Source organism: Dipodomys ordii, unplaced genomic scaffold (genome assembly GCF_000151885.1).
Source record: "Dipodomys ordii isolate 6190 unplaced genomic scaffold, Dord_2.0 Scaffold18, whole genome shotgun sequence".
NCBI classification, from domain to species: Eukaryota; Metazoa; Chordata; class Mammalia; order Rodentia; family Heteromyidae; genus Dipodomys; species Dipodomys ordii.
In genome coordinates, this window is record NW_012267234.1 from 644,157 (window position 1) to 662,493 (window position 18,337).

Below are 18,337 nucleotides of genomic sequence, written 5' to 3' on the forward strand. Positions count from 1 at the left end.
TCTTTTTGCTTATGTGGTGCTGAGGAATCAAACCTAGGGCCTCATGCATGCAAGGCAAGCACTCTACCACTGAGCCACCTTCCCAGCCCAGGATAGTGGTTTAAAACCAACCCGGGCAAGAAAGTCCATGAGACTTTCTTTCACAGCAGTGTTGCTGTGGCTCAAGTGGTAGAGTGCTGGCCTTGAGCTGAAGAACTGAGGGATAGTACCCAGGCCCAGAGTTCAAGCCCCACAACCGGGGAAAAAAAAGAGTAAATATAAATGTGTGTGTATAGTCGACTACAAATTTCAAAAAGCCAAACTTCATTATGCTAGCATGTTAGTACATTCAACTAATAACCAATTCCCAGTTCTTATTTGATATATTATAGTGACCATGTAATTAATGAGTCAAACTAGTACTCTTCTGAACATAGAGGGCACCAGAAACAATTTATAACAGGTAGAAGATATAGCTCAGTGATGAGCACTTCCTTGAGCATTCATGGTATCACTACCACCACCAAAAGGAAAACTTCTGCACCAAAATAAACAGTAAAATCCAAGCCATATGATCATCCTAGCCAACACCACTGACCAAGCTAATAGCTTCCCACCTTCTAAAGTGATAAACTATTTCAAAGATGCTCTTCCACTGATCTCTCCTGCTCAGTCTCCTTTACTGACTTTCAGCCTTGTAATATTAAGACCCCCTTGGACTTTTCTTCATACACACTTTCTTAGTGATCTACTTAATTCTTGTGGGTTTTTTCTTTTTGGGGGGTCTGGTCGTGGGGCCTGAACTCTGGGCTGGGCGCTGTCCCTCAGCTCTTCAGCTCAAGGCTAGCGCTCTACCACTTGAGCCACAGCACCACTTCCAGCTTTTTTCTTTTTGCTTATGTGGTGCTGAGGAATTGAACCCAGGGCCTCAGGCATGCAAGGCAAGTGCTCTACCACTGAGCCACCTTCCCAGCCCATATTCATCACTTTAATGGTACTTCTTTCTTGATTACATCACTTACATGCTGTATTTCCTGTTGGCTGGCTCGGTAGTTTTTCTTGGTTAAATTGTCCACCAGGTAGCTGATTTGAGACAAGGCCAGCGAAAGCGAGTCAAGATTCATTGCTGGTTGGGGCGGAAGCAGGCGGCCGAGCCCGGCGCAAAATCACCATTATTCCCCTTTAGTCACCTCAGAGGCAGGTTAATGCTTTCTTTGTAATTATGCTATATCTGGTATCTGTATAATTTCTTCAATTCTTCTTTACCAGGTGTCTTACTCTGTCCTGAAACATGGCACCTGTTTATAAAACAAAATAAAAATGAGTAAAATAAGAATTTTAAATTAGAAGAACTGGTTAAATAACTTTCATTTCTTTTTTTTTTTTGTCGGTTGTGGGTCTTGAACTCTGGGCCTGGGCGCTGTCCCTCAGCTCTTCAACTCAAGGCGAGCGCTCTACCACTTGAGCTACAGCGCCACTTCCATAACTTTCATTTCTTAATCTCAGTGCCTAAAAAGGTTACAAAGGCTTTAAGATTTCTACTTTGCCAATTCAAAAAGACAGTTTCTATTATCATGGTCAAAAGCAGTAAGACTGTACAATTAAAATTATGAGTTTGGGAATGTGGCTTAAGAGACAGAATCCCATTTTCAGTCCTCCTTCACAAGACTACAGAGGCCAGGAATGACTCATGTTTGTAATCCCAGATACTCAGGATGTGAAGACTGAAAGGAATGTGGCTACAGGCTAAGGGGGGGGGGGGAGAGACACTTAACAACTCTCAACTAAGGAATATGGTAGTTCAGGCATGTTAATTTCAGCTATAGAGGAAAGGAAGATAGGAGGATTCCTTCAAATGAAAAAAATCCTAGAAGAATAATTAAAGCAAAAAAGGAATGTAAGACTGGGAGTGTGGTAGAGTACATGCTTGCCTAGCGTGCATGAAAAGTCCTGGCTTCAATTCCTCAGTACTACATAAACAAAAAAGGCCAGAAGTGGCACTATGACTCAAATAGTAGAATGAGCAAAAAGCAGCCCAGGGCCTTGAGTTCAAGCCCCTAGACTGCCCATACATACCCCCCTACCCAGACCCACACCCCTGCCCAAAAAAGAAAAAAAAAAAAAAGATGTAAACCAGGTACCAATGGCTTACATCTGTAATCCTAGCTACTCAATCAAGAGGCTGAGATCTGAATATCATGTTTTGAAACCAGCCTGGGCAGGAAAATCCATGAGACTCTCATCTCCAATTAACTACCAAAATGCAGGAAGTGAATATATAGCTCAAGTGGTAGAGGGCCAGCCTTGAGCAAAAAAAGTTAAAGGACAACACACAGGTACTGAGTTCAAGCCCCAGGAGAGACACAGACACATAAGACAGGGATGGACAAACACACACAAATGGACACACACAGATGTGTAGACAGAAGGGAGTGGCTAAATGACAAGTGCCTGTGTAGCAAACAGGTTTCCAGTTCAAATCCCAATATGGCCCCTCTCAAAACAAAGAAAAAAACTATTTACTTTACTTTTTCCTATGTTACTGCTCAAAGAAAATAGCTTGGGTCCCAAAGCAGCATTTTTGAATGAATTCTAATTGCCTGAATTGCTGACAGAAAGACAAGTAAAGACTTCAGAAGGGCTAAGAATGTGGCTTAGTGGTAGAGTAATTGCATGAAGCCCTGGGTTCAATTCTAAGTACCACATAAACAAAAAGCCAGAAGTGTGGCTCAAGTGGTAGACTATTACTCGAGCAAAAAAGAAGCTCAGGAACAGTGCCCAAGCCCTGAGTTCAAGCCCCAGGACTGGCAAAAAAAAAAAAAAAAGACTTCAGAAGCTGTATTACAATTTTCAAAGAAAAGCCACAAACAGTAGCAAAGCAACAGATTGCGTATGAGTTTAAATCCAATCACTGGCTATGTCAGAAAACTTTTATAACCAAAGCAAAACAAAGTGAGTGACACGGCCTAAAAAGAAATGCACTCTGGCTGGGCAGGTGGCTCAGTAGTAAGAGTGCTTGCCTTGCATGCATGAGGCCCTGGGTTTGATTCCTCAGCACCACATAAACAGAAAAGGCCAGAAGTGGGTGCTGTGGCTCAAATGGTAGAACACTCGCCTTGAGCTGAAGAGCTGAGAGACAGTGTCCAGGCCCAGAGTTCAAGCCTCACAACAGACAAAAAAAAAAAAAAAGGTATTAGCAAAACAGTAGGTTTTGTAAGGTGGGAATAGGAAAATGATTAAGAGGAGGGTTACAAAAAAAAGCCTGACTGATTAGAGGTTTTTCTGTTTTTGAGCTGAAGAATGAGAGACAGTGCCCAGGTCCAGAGTTCAGGCCCAAGGACAGACGGGAGGGCGGGGGTAGATGGGCTGGCAGAGTAGCTCAAGTAAGTGGCAGAGCTTAGTCAGTATGAAGTCCGAGTTCAAAGGCCAGTACACAAAAGAAAGCACAACAAAACAAGACAGCAATTAAGCTGGGTGCAGTGCTACACGGTAATCCTAGCATTTTAGGAGGCTAAGGTAGAAAGATGGCAAATTTCAAGCCAACCTGGGCAACTGAGCAAAACTGTCTCACAAAAAATGATTTTGAGCCAGGTGCTGGTAGCTCATGCCTGTAATCCTAGCTATTCAGGAGGCTGAAATCTGAGGATCGCAGTTCAAAGCCAGCCCAGGCAGAAAAGTCCGTGAGACTGATCTCCAATTAACCACCAGAAAAATGGAAGTGGCTCTGTGGCTCAGGTGGCTCAGTGGTAAGAGTGCTTGCCTTGCATGTATGAGGCCCTGGGTTTGATGCCTCAGCACCACATACAGAAAAAGCCAGAAGTGGTGCTGCGGCTCAAGTGGTAGAGTGCTAACCTTGAGCTGAAGAGCTCAGGGACAGTGCCCAGGCTGAGTTCAAGCCCCACAACCAACAAAAAGAACAGGAAAGGGATAAAGGGGAGAAAAAAGGAATGATACTTGCCAAACACTGTATTCATAACCTTACTTACGGAATTGTAACCCTTTTGTACAACTACATTATCATCATACAACTTTTAGGGAAATATAAGTAGTATAGAGCTTATCTAGTATTTGTAGCAAGTCCTTGAGTAAATTACTACTACCTGCCCACCTAGCCCACACACATGCACAAATTTTTAAAAAAGGTATAGAATTCTTTTTTTTGGTCGGTTGTGGGCCTGAACTCGGCCTGGACGCTGTCCCTCAGCTCTTCAGCTCAAGGCTAGCACTCTACTACTTGAGCCACAGGGCCACTTCCGGCTTTTTCTGCTTATGTGGTGTTGAGGAATCAAACCCAGGGCCTCATGCATGCAAGGCAAACATTCTACCCCTGAGCCACCTTCCCAGCCCCTAGAATTCTTATAATTGTACAAATGAAGCAGCTTTCCTTTTTTACCTTCAGCTATATTTGTTTTACACAATTGTTCATTGTGTTGTCTTACCTTGACTTCACAAAATTTACAAAGAGAGTGGGGGTCCCACAAGAGTGGTAAGATTTGAGATAAGCTATAGTAAAGTGATTTTTGGTACAGATGGCTTACACTACACAGGCTACACAGGAGACCAAGACCTGAGACCTATGGTTCAAAGCCTGCCTGGACAGGAAAGTCCTTAAGATTCTTTTTTTTTTTCAGTCATGGTAATTGAACTCTGGGTCTGGGTGCTGTCCCTCAGCTCTTCAGCTCAACATGAGCACTCTACCACTTGAGCCACAGTGCCACTTCCAGTATTCTGGTGGATAATTGGAGATCAGTGTTTCATGTCCAGGCTGGCTTTGAACCATGATCCTCAGATCTCAGCTAGGAGTACAGGCGTGAGCCACCAGTGCCCAGCATCGTGAGATTCTTTTTTTTTTTTTGGGGGGGGGGTCCATGGGGCCTGAACTCTGGGCATGGGCACTGTCCCTCAGCTCTTCAGCTCAAGGCTAGCGCTCTACCACTTGAGCCACAGCGCCACCTCCGGCTTTTTTCTTTTTGCTTATGTGGTGCTGAGGAATCGAACCCAGGGCCTCAGGCATGCAAGGCAAGCACTCTACTACTGAGCCATCTTCCCAGCCCATCCGTGAGATTCTTATAACCAACAAAAAGGCAGAAGTGGGGCTGTGGCTAAAATGACAGAACACTAGCCAAGAGTTCAAGCCCCAGTATTGACACCAAAAAAAGAAAAAGAGGAGGGAGGGAGGGAGGGAGAGAAAGAGAGAGAGAGAGAGACTTTGGCAAAATATTAGAAAAACCATGGTCCAGGCCTGCTAGGAGACTGTTCAAAAATAACCAAAGCAAAAAAGTCTGGGGGTAGAGGGAGGTGTCTGGGGGTGTCAGGTGGTAGAGCAACTGCTGAGCAAGCATTAGGCCCAGAGTTCAAACCCCCAGTACCGCCACACCAAAGAAGTTTTATAACCTTTCAGGAGGATAGAAGTCTGTGTAACAAAGTTTCTTTACTTCCTTACTCAGATCCTGTAATGAATAATGCTAATAGAGCTTGTCAACACACATAGGACCAACCCTGGGGCTCAATCCTCACCATCATTAATAGTAAACAATGTTGAAAGATAAGGAACAGTTTTTTGTTGTTTTTTGCCAGTCCTGGGGCTTGAACTCAGGACCTGGGCACTGTCCCTGAGCTTCTTTGCTCAAGGCAAGCACTCTGCCACTTCCAGCTTTTTTTTTTTTTCTGTTTATGTGGTACTAAGAAATTGAGTCCAGGGCTTCATGCATGCTAAGCAAGCATTCTACCACTAAGCCATATTCCCAGCCCAGAACATGTTTATTATGAAATGAATATCTTACCTATGGCAGTACAATTCAGCAAAATTTAATTTTAAATGAATGACATTCACAAATATTCTCAATTCCTCAAGACATGCAATTTTATTATTTCCTATGTCTACTGATAAGAAAAGCTCAAAGCTGGGCGCTGGTGGCTCATGCCTGTAATCCTAGCTACTCAGGAGGCTGAGATCTGAGGATCACGATTCAAAGCCAGCCTGGGCAGCAAAGTCCATGAGACTCTTATCTCCAATAAACCACTAGAAAACCGGAAGTGATGCTGTGGCTCAAGCAGTCGAGAGCTCACCTTGAGCTGAGGGATAGCTCCCAAGCCCAGAGTTCAAGCCCCATGGCCGACAAAAAAGAAAAAGAAAGAAAAGCTCTAAGGTAGGGCTGGGAAGGTGGCTCAGTGGTGGAGCATTTGCCTTGCATGCATGAGGCCTTGGGTTTGATTCCTCAGCACTACATAAGCAAAAAGAAAAAAGCTGGAACTGGCACTGTGGCTCAGGTGGTGGAGTGCTAGCCTTGAGCTGAAGAGCTGAGGGACAGCGCCCAAACCCAGAGTTCAGGCCCCAGGACTGGACCCCTCCCCCCCCCCAAAAAAAGAAAAGCTCTAAGGTGCTGGTGGCTCACACCTATAATCCTAGCTACTCAGAAGGCTGAGATCTGAGGATAGTGGGTTTTTCTGTTTGTTTGGTTGGTTGTTTTTTGGGTGGGCGCTGTCCCTCAGCTCTTCAGCTCAAGGCTAGCGCTCTACCACCTGAGCCACGGCACCACTTCTGGCTTTTTTCTTTTTGCTTATGTGGTGCTGAGGAATCAAACCTAGGGCCTCATGCATGCAAGGCAAGCACTCTACCACTGAGCCACCTTCCCAGCCCAGGATAGTGGTTTAAAACCAACCCGGGCAAGAAAGTCCATGAGACTTTCTTTCACAGCAGTGTTGCTGTGGCTCAAGTGGTAGAGTGCTGGCCTTGAGCTGAAGAACTGAGGGATAGTACCCAGGCCCAGAGTTCAAGCCCCACAACCGGGGAAAAAAAAGAGTAAATATAAATGTGTGTGTATAGTCGACTACAAATTTCAAAAAGCCAAACTTCATTATGCTAGCATGTTAGTACATTCAACTAATAACCAATTCCCAGTTCTTATTTGATATATTATAGTGACCATGTAATTAATGAGTCAAACTAGTACTCTTCTGAACATAGAGGGCACCAGAAACAATTTATAACAGGTAGAAGATATAGCTCAGTGATGAGCACTTCCTTGAGCATTCATGGTATCACTACCACCACCAAAAGGAAAACTTCTGCACCAAAATAAACAGTAAAATCCAAGCCATATGATCATCCTAGCCAACACCACTGACCAAGCTAATAGCTTCCCACCTTCTAAAGTGATAAACTATTTCAAAGATGCTCTTCCACTGATCTCTCCTGCTCAGTCTCCTTTACTGACTTTCAGCCTTGTAATATTAAGACCCCCTTGGACTTTTCTTCATACACACTTTCTTAGTGATCTACTTAATTCTTGTGGGTTTTTTCTTTTTGGGGGGTCTGGTCGTGGGGCCTGAACTCTGGGCTGGGCGCTGTCCCTCAGCTCTTCAGCTCAAGGCTAGCGCTCTACCACTTGAGCCACAGCGCCACTTCGGCTTTTTTCTTTTTGCTTATTTGGTGCTGAGGAATGGAACCCAGGGCCTCAGGCATGCAAGGCAAGCGCTCTACCACTGAGCCACCTTCCCAGCCCCAATTCTTGCGGTTTTAAAAGACATCAATACCAACAACTCTCTGTTTTATCTCTAGCCTATGCCCACCAGCTCAAACCTCCCATGGTGTCTAGGCTTCTTCTGTATTTAATTTCCTACCTGATATCTCAAACACTTATGTTGGAAAACGATCACCTTACCTAGAGTGCTGGCTCAAACCTAGAATCCCAGCTACGCTAGGGGCAGATCAGGAGGATCATAGTTCAAGGCCATCAAAGACAAAAAGTCAGTGAGACATCCATCCCAATCAAGAGGCTAGGAGGGCTGGGAAGGTGGCTCAGTGGTAGAGCACTTGCCTTGCATGCCTGAGGCCCTGGGTTCGATTCCTCAGCACCACATAAGCAAAAAGAAAAAGCTATAAGTGGCGCTGTGGCTCAAGTGGTAGAGAGCTAGCCTTGAGCTGAAGAGCTGAGGGACAGCTAGGCATAGTGGTACATGTCTGTGATCTCATTTGAGAAAGCCTGTAAGACAGGATTATTATCTGAGGCTACCCTGAGTCAAATATAAGATTTTGTTGGGGGCTGGTGGCTGATGCTTGTAATCCTTCTCAGGAGGCTGGAATCTGAGGAGCACTATTTGAAGTAAGCCCAGATATGAAAATACATGAGACTCTTATCTCTAATTAATCTATCCTTGAGCCAAAGATCAGGGACAGCACCCAGGTCCAGGAGAGAGGAGAGGAAGGAGAGGAAGGGAGAGAGACAGGAGAGGAGAGAGAGTGGGGAGAGAGGGGAGACAGAGGGGAGAGAGAAGGGAAGAAGAGGAAAGGAGGGGAGGAGAGAGAGGAGAGAGGGAGGAGGGGAGAAGGAGAGGAAAGAGAAGAGAGGAGAGAAGGGAAAGAAGGGGGAGAGGAGAGGAGGAGAGAGAAAGAGAGAGAAGGGGAGAGAGGGGGAGAGAAGAGGAAGAGAAGGGAAAGGAGGGGAGGGGAGAGAAGAGAAGAGGAGGGGAGGGGAGGGGAGAGGAGAGGGAACAGAAAAATAAGCAAAATAAAAAGCTGGGGGTGTGGTTCAAGTATAGAGAGCATTTACCCTCTAAGTATGAAGAGTGCAGAAAAAAAAAGTTCCTGACTTCCCTGTCCATATTTGTTTACACACATGTAAAACCTTAACCCATCTCAGCTGATACTAATTTCATCCTTAAAGTTACTCATGCAAAAATCTTGGAATTCTCCTACTCTCCATAACCAACTTCTCAATTTAACAACTATGTAGAATGCAAATTAAAGGGCATTCGCAACCAGGAACGGTGGTACATGCCTGTTATCTCCCATGTTTGGGAAGCTGAAGATCAAGTGTTAGGTGACCCTGGGCTATCTTAACACACATGGCACAGCGATTGATAAATATGGTCAATGGTCAAGTGTATGGGTTCTTTTAAAATGAGAACCAATAATTAGAACAGATTCTATGCTTTTCTTTTTCCTGGTCAGTAAGGTTTGAACTCAGGGAAGGCCTGGTTGCTGTCTGAGCAATTTCACTCAAGTCTAGCAGCACTGTACCACATTGAGCCACAGCTCCACTTTCATTTGCCGGTGGTTAATTGGAGATAAAGAGTCTCACGGACTTTCCTGTCCAGGCTGGCTTTGAACTGTGATCCTCAGATCTCAGCCTCCTGAGTAGCTAGGATTACAGTAGCCAGCCATCTAGGCCTGGCTATGCTCTCTCTCACATTGTGAGCTGTCTTTGTACTCTACTAATTCGATTGTCGAAATGACAGCTTGTACATTTTTTAAAGTATTGTTATACAAGCCAAGCCAAGCAACCGTGTCTCAAGCCTATAATCTTTTTTTTTTTTTTGGGTCCGGTTGTGGGGCCTGAACTCTGGGCCTGGGTGCTGTCCCTCAGCTCTTCAGCTCAAGGCTAGCGCTCTAAGCCACAGCGCCACTTCCGGCTTTTTTCTTTTTGCTTATGTGGTGCTGGGGAATGGAACCCAGGGCCTCATGCATTGCAAGGCAAGCGCTCTACCACTGAGCCACCTTCCCACCCTCAAGCCTATAAATCTTATTCAAGAGGTTGAGATCTGAGAATTGCGGTTCAAAGCCAGCCTGGGCAGGAAAGTACTTACTATCTCCAATTAATCACAGAAAAATCTGGAAGTGGTGCTATAGCTCAAGTGATAAGAGTGCTGGCCTTGAACAAAAATACCTTAGAGACAACACTCAAAGAGTTCAAGCCCCAGGCTGGGTGCCGGTGGCTCACACCAGTAATCCTAGCTACTCAAGAGGCTAAGATCTGAGGATCACAGTTCAAAGCCAGCCCAGGCAGAAAAGTTCATAAGACTCTTATCTGCAATAAACCACCAGAAAACCAGAACTGGCTCTGTGGCTCAAGTGGTAGAGCACTTGCCTTGAGTTGAAGAGCTGAGGGACAGCACCCAGGCCTTGGGTTCAATCCCCAGGACTGCCCCCCCTCAAAAAAAACATAGGGCTGTGAATGTAGCTTACTGGAAGAATGCTTGCCTAGGATTCATGAAGCCCTGAGTTCCATTCCTCAGTACCACATAAACAGAAAAAGCCTCAAGTGACTGTGGCTCCTTTTACAATGATTTCCTTCATCACTTCAGCATCCTTGCATGGGTACAATGAACACATAGGAGGCAGTGAGATATATGTGCACCGAGACAGAATCTCACAGGATGACCTAATGTTTCCATCTTCATCTTCTCAAATACTGGTATTACCGACATGAACCACCATTCCTGGCTGTGAATGCCCCTTCGTTTCATTTGCATTCTACATTGTTGTAAAATTGAGAAGTTGGTTGTGGCGAGTAGGAATATTCTAAGATATAGGCAAGATCTTCAAATGATTTTTTCTTTTTGTCAGTTGTGGGGCTTAAACTAAGGGCCTGGGAGGTGTCCCTGAGCTCTTTTGTTCAAGGCTAGAGCTCTACCAGTTTGAGCCACAGCTCCATCTCCAGTTTTTTGAGTGGCTAATTGGAAATAAAAGTCTCTTATAGGCAGATGCCAGTGGCTCACACCTGTAATCCTAGCTACTCAGGAGGCTGAGATCCGAGGACTGAGGTTCAAAGCCAACCAGGGCAGGAAAGTACGACTCATCTCCAATTAACAGCTAGAAAACCAGAAGTGGGGTTGTGTCAAGTGGTAGACAGTGCTCACCTTGAGCTTTTCAGCACCCAGGCCCAGACCCAGAGTTAAACACCCATGACCAACAACAACAACAAAGTCTCTTATATAAGAGATGTAATTTCTGGGCTGGGAATATGGCTTAGTGGTAGAGTGCTTGCCTAGGATGAAGCCTGGGTTTGATTCCTCAGTACAACATAAACAGAAAATGCCAAAGTGGCACTGTGGTAGAGTGGTAGCTCAAGTGGTAGAGTGCTAGCCTTGGGCAAAAGTAGTTTGGGGACAGTGCCCAGGCCCTGGGTTCAAGCTCTAAGACTGAAAGAGAGACAGAGAGATGTGGAGGGGGAGGAGAGGGGAGGGGAGGGGAGGGGAAAGAGGGGAGGGGAAAGAGGGAAGGGGAAAGGAGGGGAGAGAGGGAGAGGGAGAGGGACTTCTCTGCCCTGGCTGGCTTCAAACCACAATCCTGAGATCCCAGCCTCCTAAGTAACTAGGCCATTAGCCACTGGTGCCAGGTTTCTCATGATCTTAACTGATATCTTCATATACCTATCATAGCCAAGCAACAGAGCTGTATATACAAGTCATAGCATTTTCACCTCCAGCATCAATTTTACCTTAGAAGCTTTTTTTTTTGGGGGGGGGGATGGGTGGGTGGGAAACAATCCTGGGGCTTGAACTCAAGGTCTGGGTACTGTCCTGAGCTTCTTTTGCTCAAGGCTAGGACTCTACCACTTGAACCATAGTGTCAGTTATGGTTTTTTCTGTTTATGTGGTACTGAGGAATTGAACCCAGGGCTTCATGCAAGTTGGCAAACACGCTACCACTATGCCATACTCCCAGCTTCTACTATTTTTCTTGTGTCTAGGATAGCCTTGTCTGTTTCCAGCAATCCACTCTACATATTCTTAGACATCTGCAGCTTCTCCATCTTCCTCTTCCACTTAACATAATGCTGAGCAATCTTGAGAGTTTTATACTGTGCTTTCCAGTGTAATCCCCTTAATGTTTCAGGGTTTTCTTGTTTTGTTTTTGTTTTTTTTTTTTTTTTGGTCCATTGTGGAGCTTGGACTCTGGGCCTGGGCGCTGTCCCTCAGCTCTTCAGCTCTCTACCGCTTGAGCCACAGTGCTACTTCTAACTTTTTCTGCTTATGTGGTGCTAAGGAATTGACCCAGGGCCTCATGCATGTAAGGCAAGTACTCTACCACTGTGCCACCTTCCCAGCCCACTTTTTTGTTTTGTTTTTTGATGGGTTGTGAGTCTTGAACTCTGAGCCTGGGTGCTGCCCTCAGCTCTTCAGCTCAAGGCAAGCACTCTACCACTTTGAGCCACAGCGCCACTCCTAGTTTTCTGGTGGTTAATTGGAGATAAGAGTCTCATAGGCCAGGTGCTGGTGGCTCATGCCTATAATCCTAGCTACTCGGGAGTCTGAGATCTGAGGATCACGGTTGAAAGCCAGTTGGGGCAGGCAGGTAAGTCCATGAAACGCTTATCTCCACTAAACCACGAGAAAAACAGAAGTGGTGCTGTGGCTCAAGTGGTAGAGCTCTCACCTTGAGCTGAAGATCGATCCCAGGGACATCGCTCAGGCCCAGAGTTCAAGCCCTACAACTGACCAAAAAACAAAAACTCTCTGAATCCATGAATATGCTTTAAGAGACTAGAAAGCATATTTTTAGACCTTAAGCATAAACATACACAAATACAGACAGGACCATATGCAAATATAAACAAGCCAACTTGACTCAAGTATGGTATATTCAGGAGTAAGATCCTATCATATAACCACTGAAAGACTGTTTAACAAGATGAGTATCAGAAAGCTGAAAACGTTTTGGTTTTTTTTTTTTTTTGGTCGGTCGTGGGGCTTGAACTCTGGGCTTGAGCGCTGTCCCTCAGCTCTTCAGCTCAAGGCTAGCGCTCTACCACTTGAGCTACAGAGCCACTTCCCATTTTCTGGTGGTTTATTGGAGATAAAGAGTTTCACAGACTTTCCTGCCAGGGCTGGCTTTGAACTGTGATCCTCAGATCTCAGCCTCCTGAGTAGCTACTATTACAGGCACAAGCCATTGGCGCCAGGCTTGAAAACATGTCTTGACTGAGAGGGACAGACTAATGGGAGAACAGTGAACAGAAAGATAAACTTATATGACAATGTACATAGATTAAAATGGAACTAGGAAACTCCATAAAACTAGTAGGGGATAGAGGTGGGGAGGTGAGGAAAATGATGAAAGAGGTGAATTGTTAAGAGACACTCAAAAACAGACACACAGATGGACACAAAAGGACATGTTAAATGTTAACTCCCTTGGTACAACGATTTGAAGATAACAAACATAAATAAAAACTTAAGCCAGCGCTGGACTCATACATGTAATCCTAGCTACTGAGGAGGCTGAGATCTGAGGATTCTGGTGAGAAGCCAATCCAGGTAGGAAAGTCAATGAGACTCCTGTCTCCAATTAACCACCAGAAAACTGGAAATGAAGCTGTAGCACTCAAAAGTAAGAGTGCTAGCCTTGAGCAGAAAATCTCTCAACACCCAGGCACTGAGCTCAAACCCACCAAAAAAAAAAAATTAAAAAGGTGAGACAATAGGCATTTTTAACAGATAAATGCTGACTAATAAATGTAGAAATATGAGACTCCTATCGTCCTGCATAAAACTGATTCAAGTAAGAATCACCTTTGAAGATTATGCCTGAAAGACATCTCCAATTGACCAGAAAATGCCAGATTGGAGGTCAGGAGCAAGTAGTACAGTGCCAACTATGAGCAGGGAAGCGAGAGTGAGAGACACTACTCAAAGCCCTTGTATCAGTACACATACACAAAAAACTTGGGACTAGGTTATTGGCATAGTACACTGGTGGAACATATATCAGAGGCTCTGGGCTCAATCCCCAGAACCAATTTAAAATATAAGCAGTAGCACTAGTGGCTCATGTCCATAATTCTAACTACTTAGAAGGCTAAGACTTGGAGGGTCACAATTCAAAGCCAGACAAGGCAGAAAAATCCAAGATACCATCTCTAAAATAACCAGCAATAAACAGGGCTAGAGACATGGCTCAAGTAGTAGAGTGCCAGCCAGCCAGCCAAGAGCAAGTAAATCAAGCCAGAGATGAAGGAACATGAACACATACACATTTTTTTTTTGGGGGGGGGGGTAGGTCGTGGGGCTTGAACTCTGGGCCTGGACTCTCTATCCCTCAGCTCTTCAGCTCAAGGCTAGTGCTCTACCACTTGAGCCACAGCACCACTTCCAGTTTTCTGGTGGTTAACTGGAGATCAGAGTCTCACAAACTTTCCCTACCTGGGCTGGCTTTGAACCATGATCCTCAGATCTCAGTCCCCAGTAGCTAGGATTACAGGCATGAGCCACCAGCACCCACCCAGCAAACATACACATCTTAACAAAGATAATTGTTCTGCCCAAATGACAACAATGCCTATGCCTTTGTTGAAAAAATATTTTTGTTTGTTTTTGGGTCTGGTCATGGGGCCTGAACTCTGGGCCTGGGCACTGTCCCTCAGCTCTTCAGCTCAAGGCTAGCGCTCTACCACTTGAGCCACAGAGCCACTTCCAGCTTTTTTTCTTTTTGCTTATGTGGTGCTGAGGAATCGAACCCAGGGCCTCATGCATGCAAGGCAAGCACTCTACCACTGAGCCACCTTCCCAGCCCTGAAAAAATAGTTTTTGTGTCTACCTTCAATAAGGGTAGACCCTACAAGTGTAAACCTTAGATTGGCTTTCCACAAATTCATGTAAGCTACAATAACTCAAATCTACCAGTCAGGGACTATAGAAGAAGCTTAGCGGGTAGAAGGCATGCTTAGCATAAATGAATTCTAGGTTCAAACTTCAGGAACAAAACAATAAATAAAATCCATCAGATAGGCTAAATGCCAATGGCTCATGCCTATAATCCTAGGATCATCATTTGAAGCCAGCTCAGACAGGACAAGTCCATGAATGAGATCTCCAATTGGCCATCAAAAAGCCAGAAGTAGAGCCTGTGGCTCTTAAAGCACTAGCTTTGGGGGGGCGGGGGGGGGGAAGCTCAGGGACAGCACCCAGGCCCAGTTCAAGCCCCAGGATTGGCACAAAAAAAAAAACATCCACTAGGTAATTAGAAATGGTATACGACTTATGTAAAGTGGCTACAACTTACCAGAGAGTTTATGTATTAACTATTACATGTATTAATTCAGCCATATATATGCAAGGTACTCAGTATGTAACAGATAATCTGAAATGATTTTTGAAAAGGTGAATGTTTTCATGCCACTGGTGATAGAAATTTAAAAGTTAAGAAAAAAATTTTTGGGGTTGGGAAGGTGTGGTTCAGTGGTAGAGTGCTTGCCTTGCATGCATGAGGCTCTGCGTTCGATTCCTCAGCACCATATAAGAAAAAAGCCGGAAGTGGTGCTGTGGCTCAAGTCGTAGAGCACTAGCCTTGAGCTGAAGAGCTGAGGGACAGCGCCCAAGCCCAGAGTTCAGGCCCCACGACCGGACCCCAAAAAAAAAAAAATTATGTACAGGGCTGGGAAGGTGGATCAGTGGCAGAGTGCTTGTCTTGCATGGATGAGGCCCTGGGTTCGATTCCTCAGCACCATATAAGAAAAAAGCCGGAAGTGGTGCTGTGGCTCAAGTCGTAGAGCACTAGCCTTGAGCTGAAGAGCTGAGGGACAGCGCCCAAGCCCAGAGTTCAGGCCCCACGACCGGACCCCAAAAAAAAAAAAATTATGTACAGGGCTGGGAAGGTGGCTTAATGGTAAAGTGCTTGCCTAGCATGCATGAAGTCCTGGGTTCAATTCCTCAGTACCACATACACAGAAAAAGCCAGAAGTGGCACTATGGCTCAAGTGGTCGAGTGCTAGTAGCCTTGAGCTGAAGAGCTCAGGGACAGCACCCAGGCCTAGAGTTCAAGCCCCATGACTGACAAAATAAACAGAAAAGGCCAGAAGTGGCACTATGTGACTCAAGTGGTAGTACACTAAACTTGAGCACAAGAAGCTCAGGGTCAGTGTCCAGGCTGAGTTCAAATCCCAGGACTGGCAAAAATTTTATTTAAAAAATGTATATACACAGAAAGGATATTGCTGGGTTTTCTTTATCTTAAAATAAGTCTTGTTGGGATGTCATTCTAGCAAGAAGTTTAAAGGGTCATTTTGTCTCTCTCTCTCTGTCACACACACAGTGACAGTGCTTCAAGTCTGGCATGGCATGGTTACCAGAACTTGAAAAGCTGAGGCAGAACTGAACATTAGAGGACAGCACATACTACACAGCAAGTTTTTAAAAAAAAAAAGCTGGGTGCTGGTGGCGCAAGCCTATAATCCTAGCTACTCAGGAGGCTGAGATCTGAGGATCGTGGTTCCAAACCAGTTGGGGCAGCAAAGTCTATGAGACTCTTATTTCCAATTACCTTCCAGAAAACTGGAAATGGCGCTGTGGCTCAAGTGGTAGAGCACTCCCCTTGAGCTGAAGAGCTAAGGGACAGCACCCAGACCCAGAGTTCAAGACCCACAACCAAAAAACAAAAAAGGCTTAATTCCCTACTCAGGAGGCTGAGACTCGGAGGAGTGGAAGTTGACTCGGAGGAGTGGAAGTTCAAAGTCAGCCTAGGCATTAAGGTCTGTTAAACAATTAACCCGCAAATAAAATGCTTAACTGGAGGGTTGACTCAGCCATCAACAAGAACACTGAGCAAGAATGCAAGGCCCAAGTTGAAGCCCTGGTACTAGCGCGCACACGCACGCATGTATGTACACATGTACATGTACGTGTACGTGTACGTGTACACACACACACACACACACACGCAAAAAAAAAAAACCACTTCTGGTTATAATTTCAGTAAGGAAATACAGGTTTTTGTGCCTTGTTTCTAAACTTGTCAAGTTTTTCTACCAAAAGAGTTAAGACTCAAACTTTGGGTCTTTTTGTAGAAAGGGGACCAAGCAAGTGCCAGAACACCCCCTCATCTCCTTAGTTTAGCAACATGCTACCATTAGCCACCTAAAAGTCCAGGTATCAATCCATTTTGTTCTCAGACAATGTAACAATTTGTAGTTTCCTAAAGTATCATTATTTAAACTGTTACTACACAACCATATTTTTTTTGGGGGGGGGACTTAACTGGGAATCTAGAGTCTCCTCGCACACACTGAGTGCTCCAACACTTGAGACAGGCCCACAGCCTTTTTGTTTGTACTGTTCTTGAGATAAGCTCTAGGTAACTTTGCCCTAGGTTGGTAGCCTCAACCTCCAGAGAAGTGCCTTCTCCCAGGGCTGTTACCATACATCCATCTTATTAACTTCTAAATACTATAATACCCATCTTTGAAAGAGTAGAAATTCCACTTTACACCAAAGATCACTACCCCTGCAAAAATAAATTTGTTCTTAACCTGTTTGACCCACTTCTCAATATCTCACTTCCATTTTCCATTTTTTTAACTGCCATGTGTCCCTATTCCTTTTCAAAGGGAGTATCTTGTAAGAAAAGCTCAAGTTTGTTAATTTTTTTTTTAAACGCTGGGTGCTGGTGGCTCATGCCTGTAATCCTAGCTACTCATGAGGATGAGGTCTGGGGGTAATGGTTCGAAGCCAGTCTCAACAAGAAAGCCCCTGAGACTATTCTCTCTGATTAACCACCAGAGCTGTGGCTCAAAGTGGCAGAGTGCTAGCCTTGAGCAAAAGAGCTCAGGGACAGTGCCCAGACCCTGAGTTCAAGCCCCATGACCGACTCAAAAAAAAAAAAAAAAAAACCCACAAAACTCCCATGAAGTCTTCGAAGATGCAATTGTAGAGATACAAGTAGGAAGATGTAAGTACTGTTTTCAAGAACAAAATACTTTTTTTTCTTCTTACAGAAGTCTAAGGAGGGTGACACTAGTGCAGGGATTGCCTATAGCATGCACAGGAGATCCTAGGTTCGATGTCTGAGTGAGGAGGTAGGGGAAGATAACCATTTGTGACTAGCTGCCTTTCGGAGAAAAGTTTACTTCTCAGAACGTCTAAAACACAACCGCACTTTCTTGAAACCCACTGAGCTCATTCCTCATCCGTGCGCACAGGTGGGAGAGTGGCTTTGGCGGAGCAGGTGGGACTGCAAAAAACACAAGATGTGCGGTCGGGTCTTCAATAAACTCGAAAGACCTGCAGCCAACTTCACAGCAGCCTCGAGGCCTACAAGTAGTACTCGGCTCACGGGGGGGAAAGAGACACTTGTCCTGCGGTGGACGGAACCGCCACCCACCGCGCCCACATCAAGCTGGAGGCGGCGGGGGGATGGGGGGAGGGCCTCGGAGGCGACTTTCGGAGAAAGTGAGCGCCGGGTTGTGCCAGTGAAACGACAGAAAAAGAAATGAGAAAGGAGAAAAAAAAAAAAAAACAAACCTGTAGCCAGAAGTAACGAGGAAGTGTGGGTTCCCGCGCGCCCCTCCCACCGGCGGGCGGACCAGGGCGGGGGGGGGGCTCTGACAACACGCTGGGGACCCACCCCGGGGGGGAGAGCGGCAGTTCCCGGTACCTCGAAAAGGCTCTGGGGTCGGCACCAACTCCCTCTCCCCGGCGGCCCCCTCCCCCCACCCCGGCCAAGCGCAGCAGCTAGGCCTCGGGAGTCGGTGCCCACGGCGCCCATTCGAGAGCCCCGAGGGAAAACAACAGTTAAGGCGCTCGTGCGGCCGGGGAGGCTGCAGCCCGCGCGGTGCGGCGCCCAGGCTCCTGAACCGCCACC

The 18,337-nt window shown here is 45.6% G+C and overlaps 1 protein-coding gene across 1 annotated transcript in view; it reads right to left on the reverse strand.

Moving 5' to 3' along the window:
• Positions 1 to 18,337, reverse strand: part of Cnot1 (CCR4-NOT transcription complex, subunit 1) — a 104,207-nt gene that overhangs the window by 85,476 nt on the left and 394 nt on the right. Inside the window, exon 2 of the mRNA XM_013012645.1 lies at positions 1,002 to 1,277. Within this exon, the coding sequence (XP_012868099.1) occupies positions 1,002 to 1,103 (102 nt within the window). The 5' untranslated portion in view covers positions 1,104 to 1,277. The remainder of the gene's footprint in view (positions 1 to 1,001; positions 1,278 to 18,337) is intronic.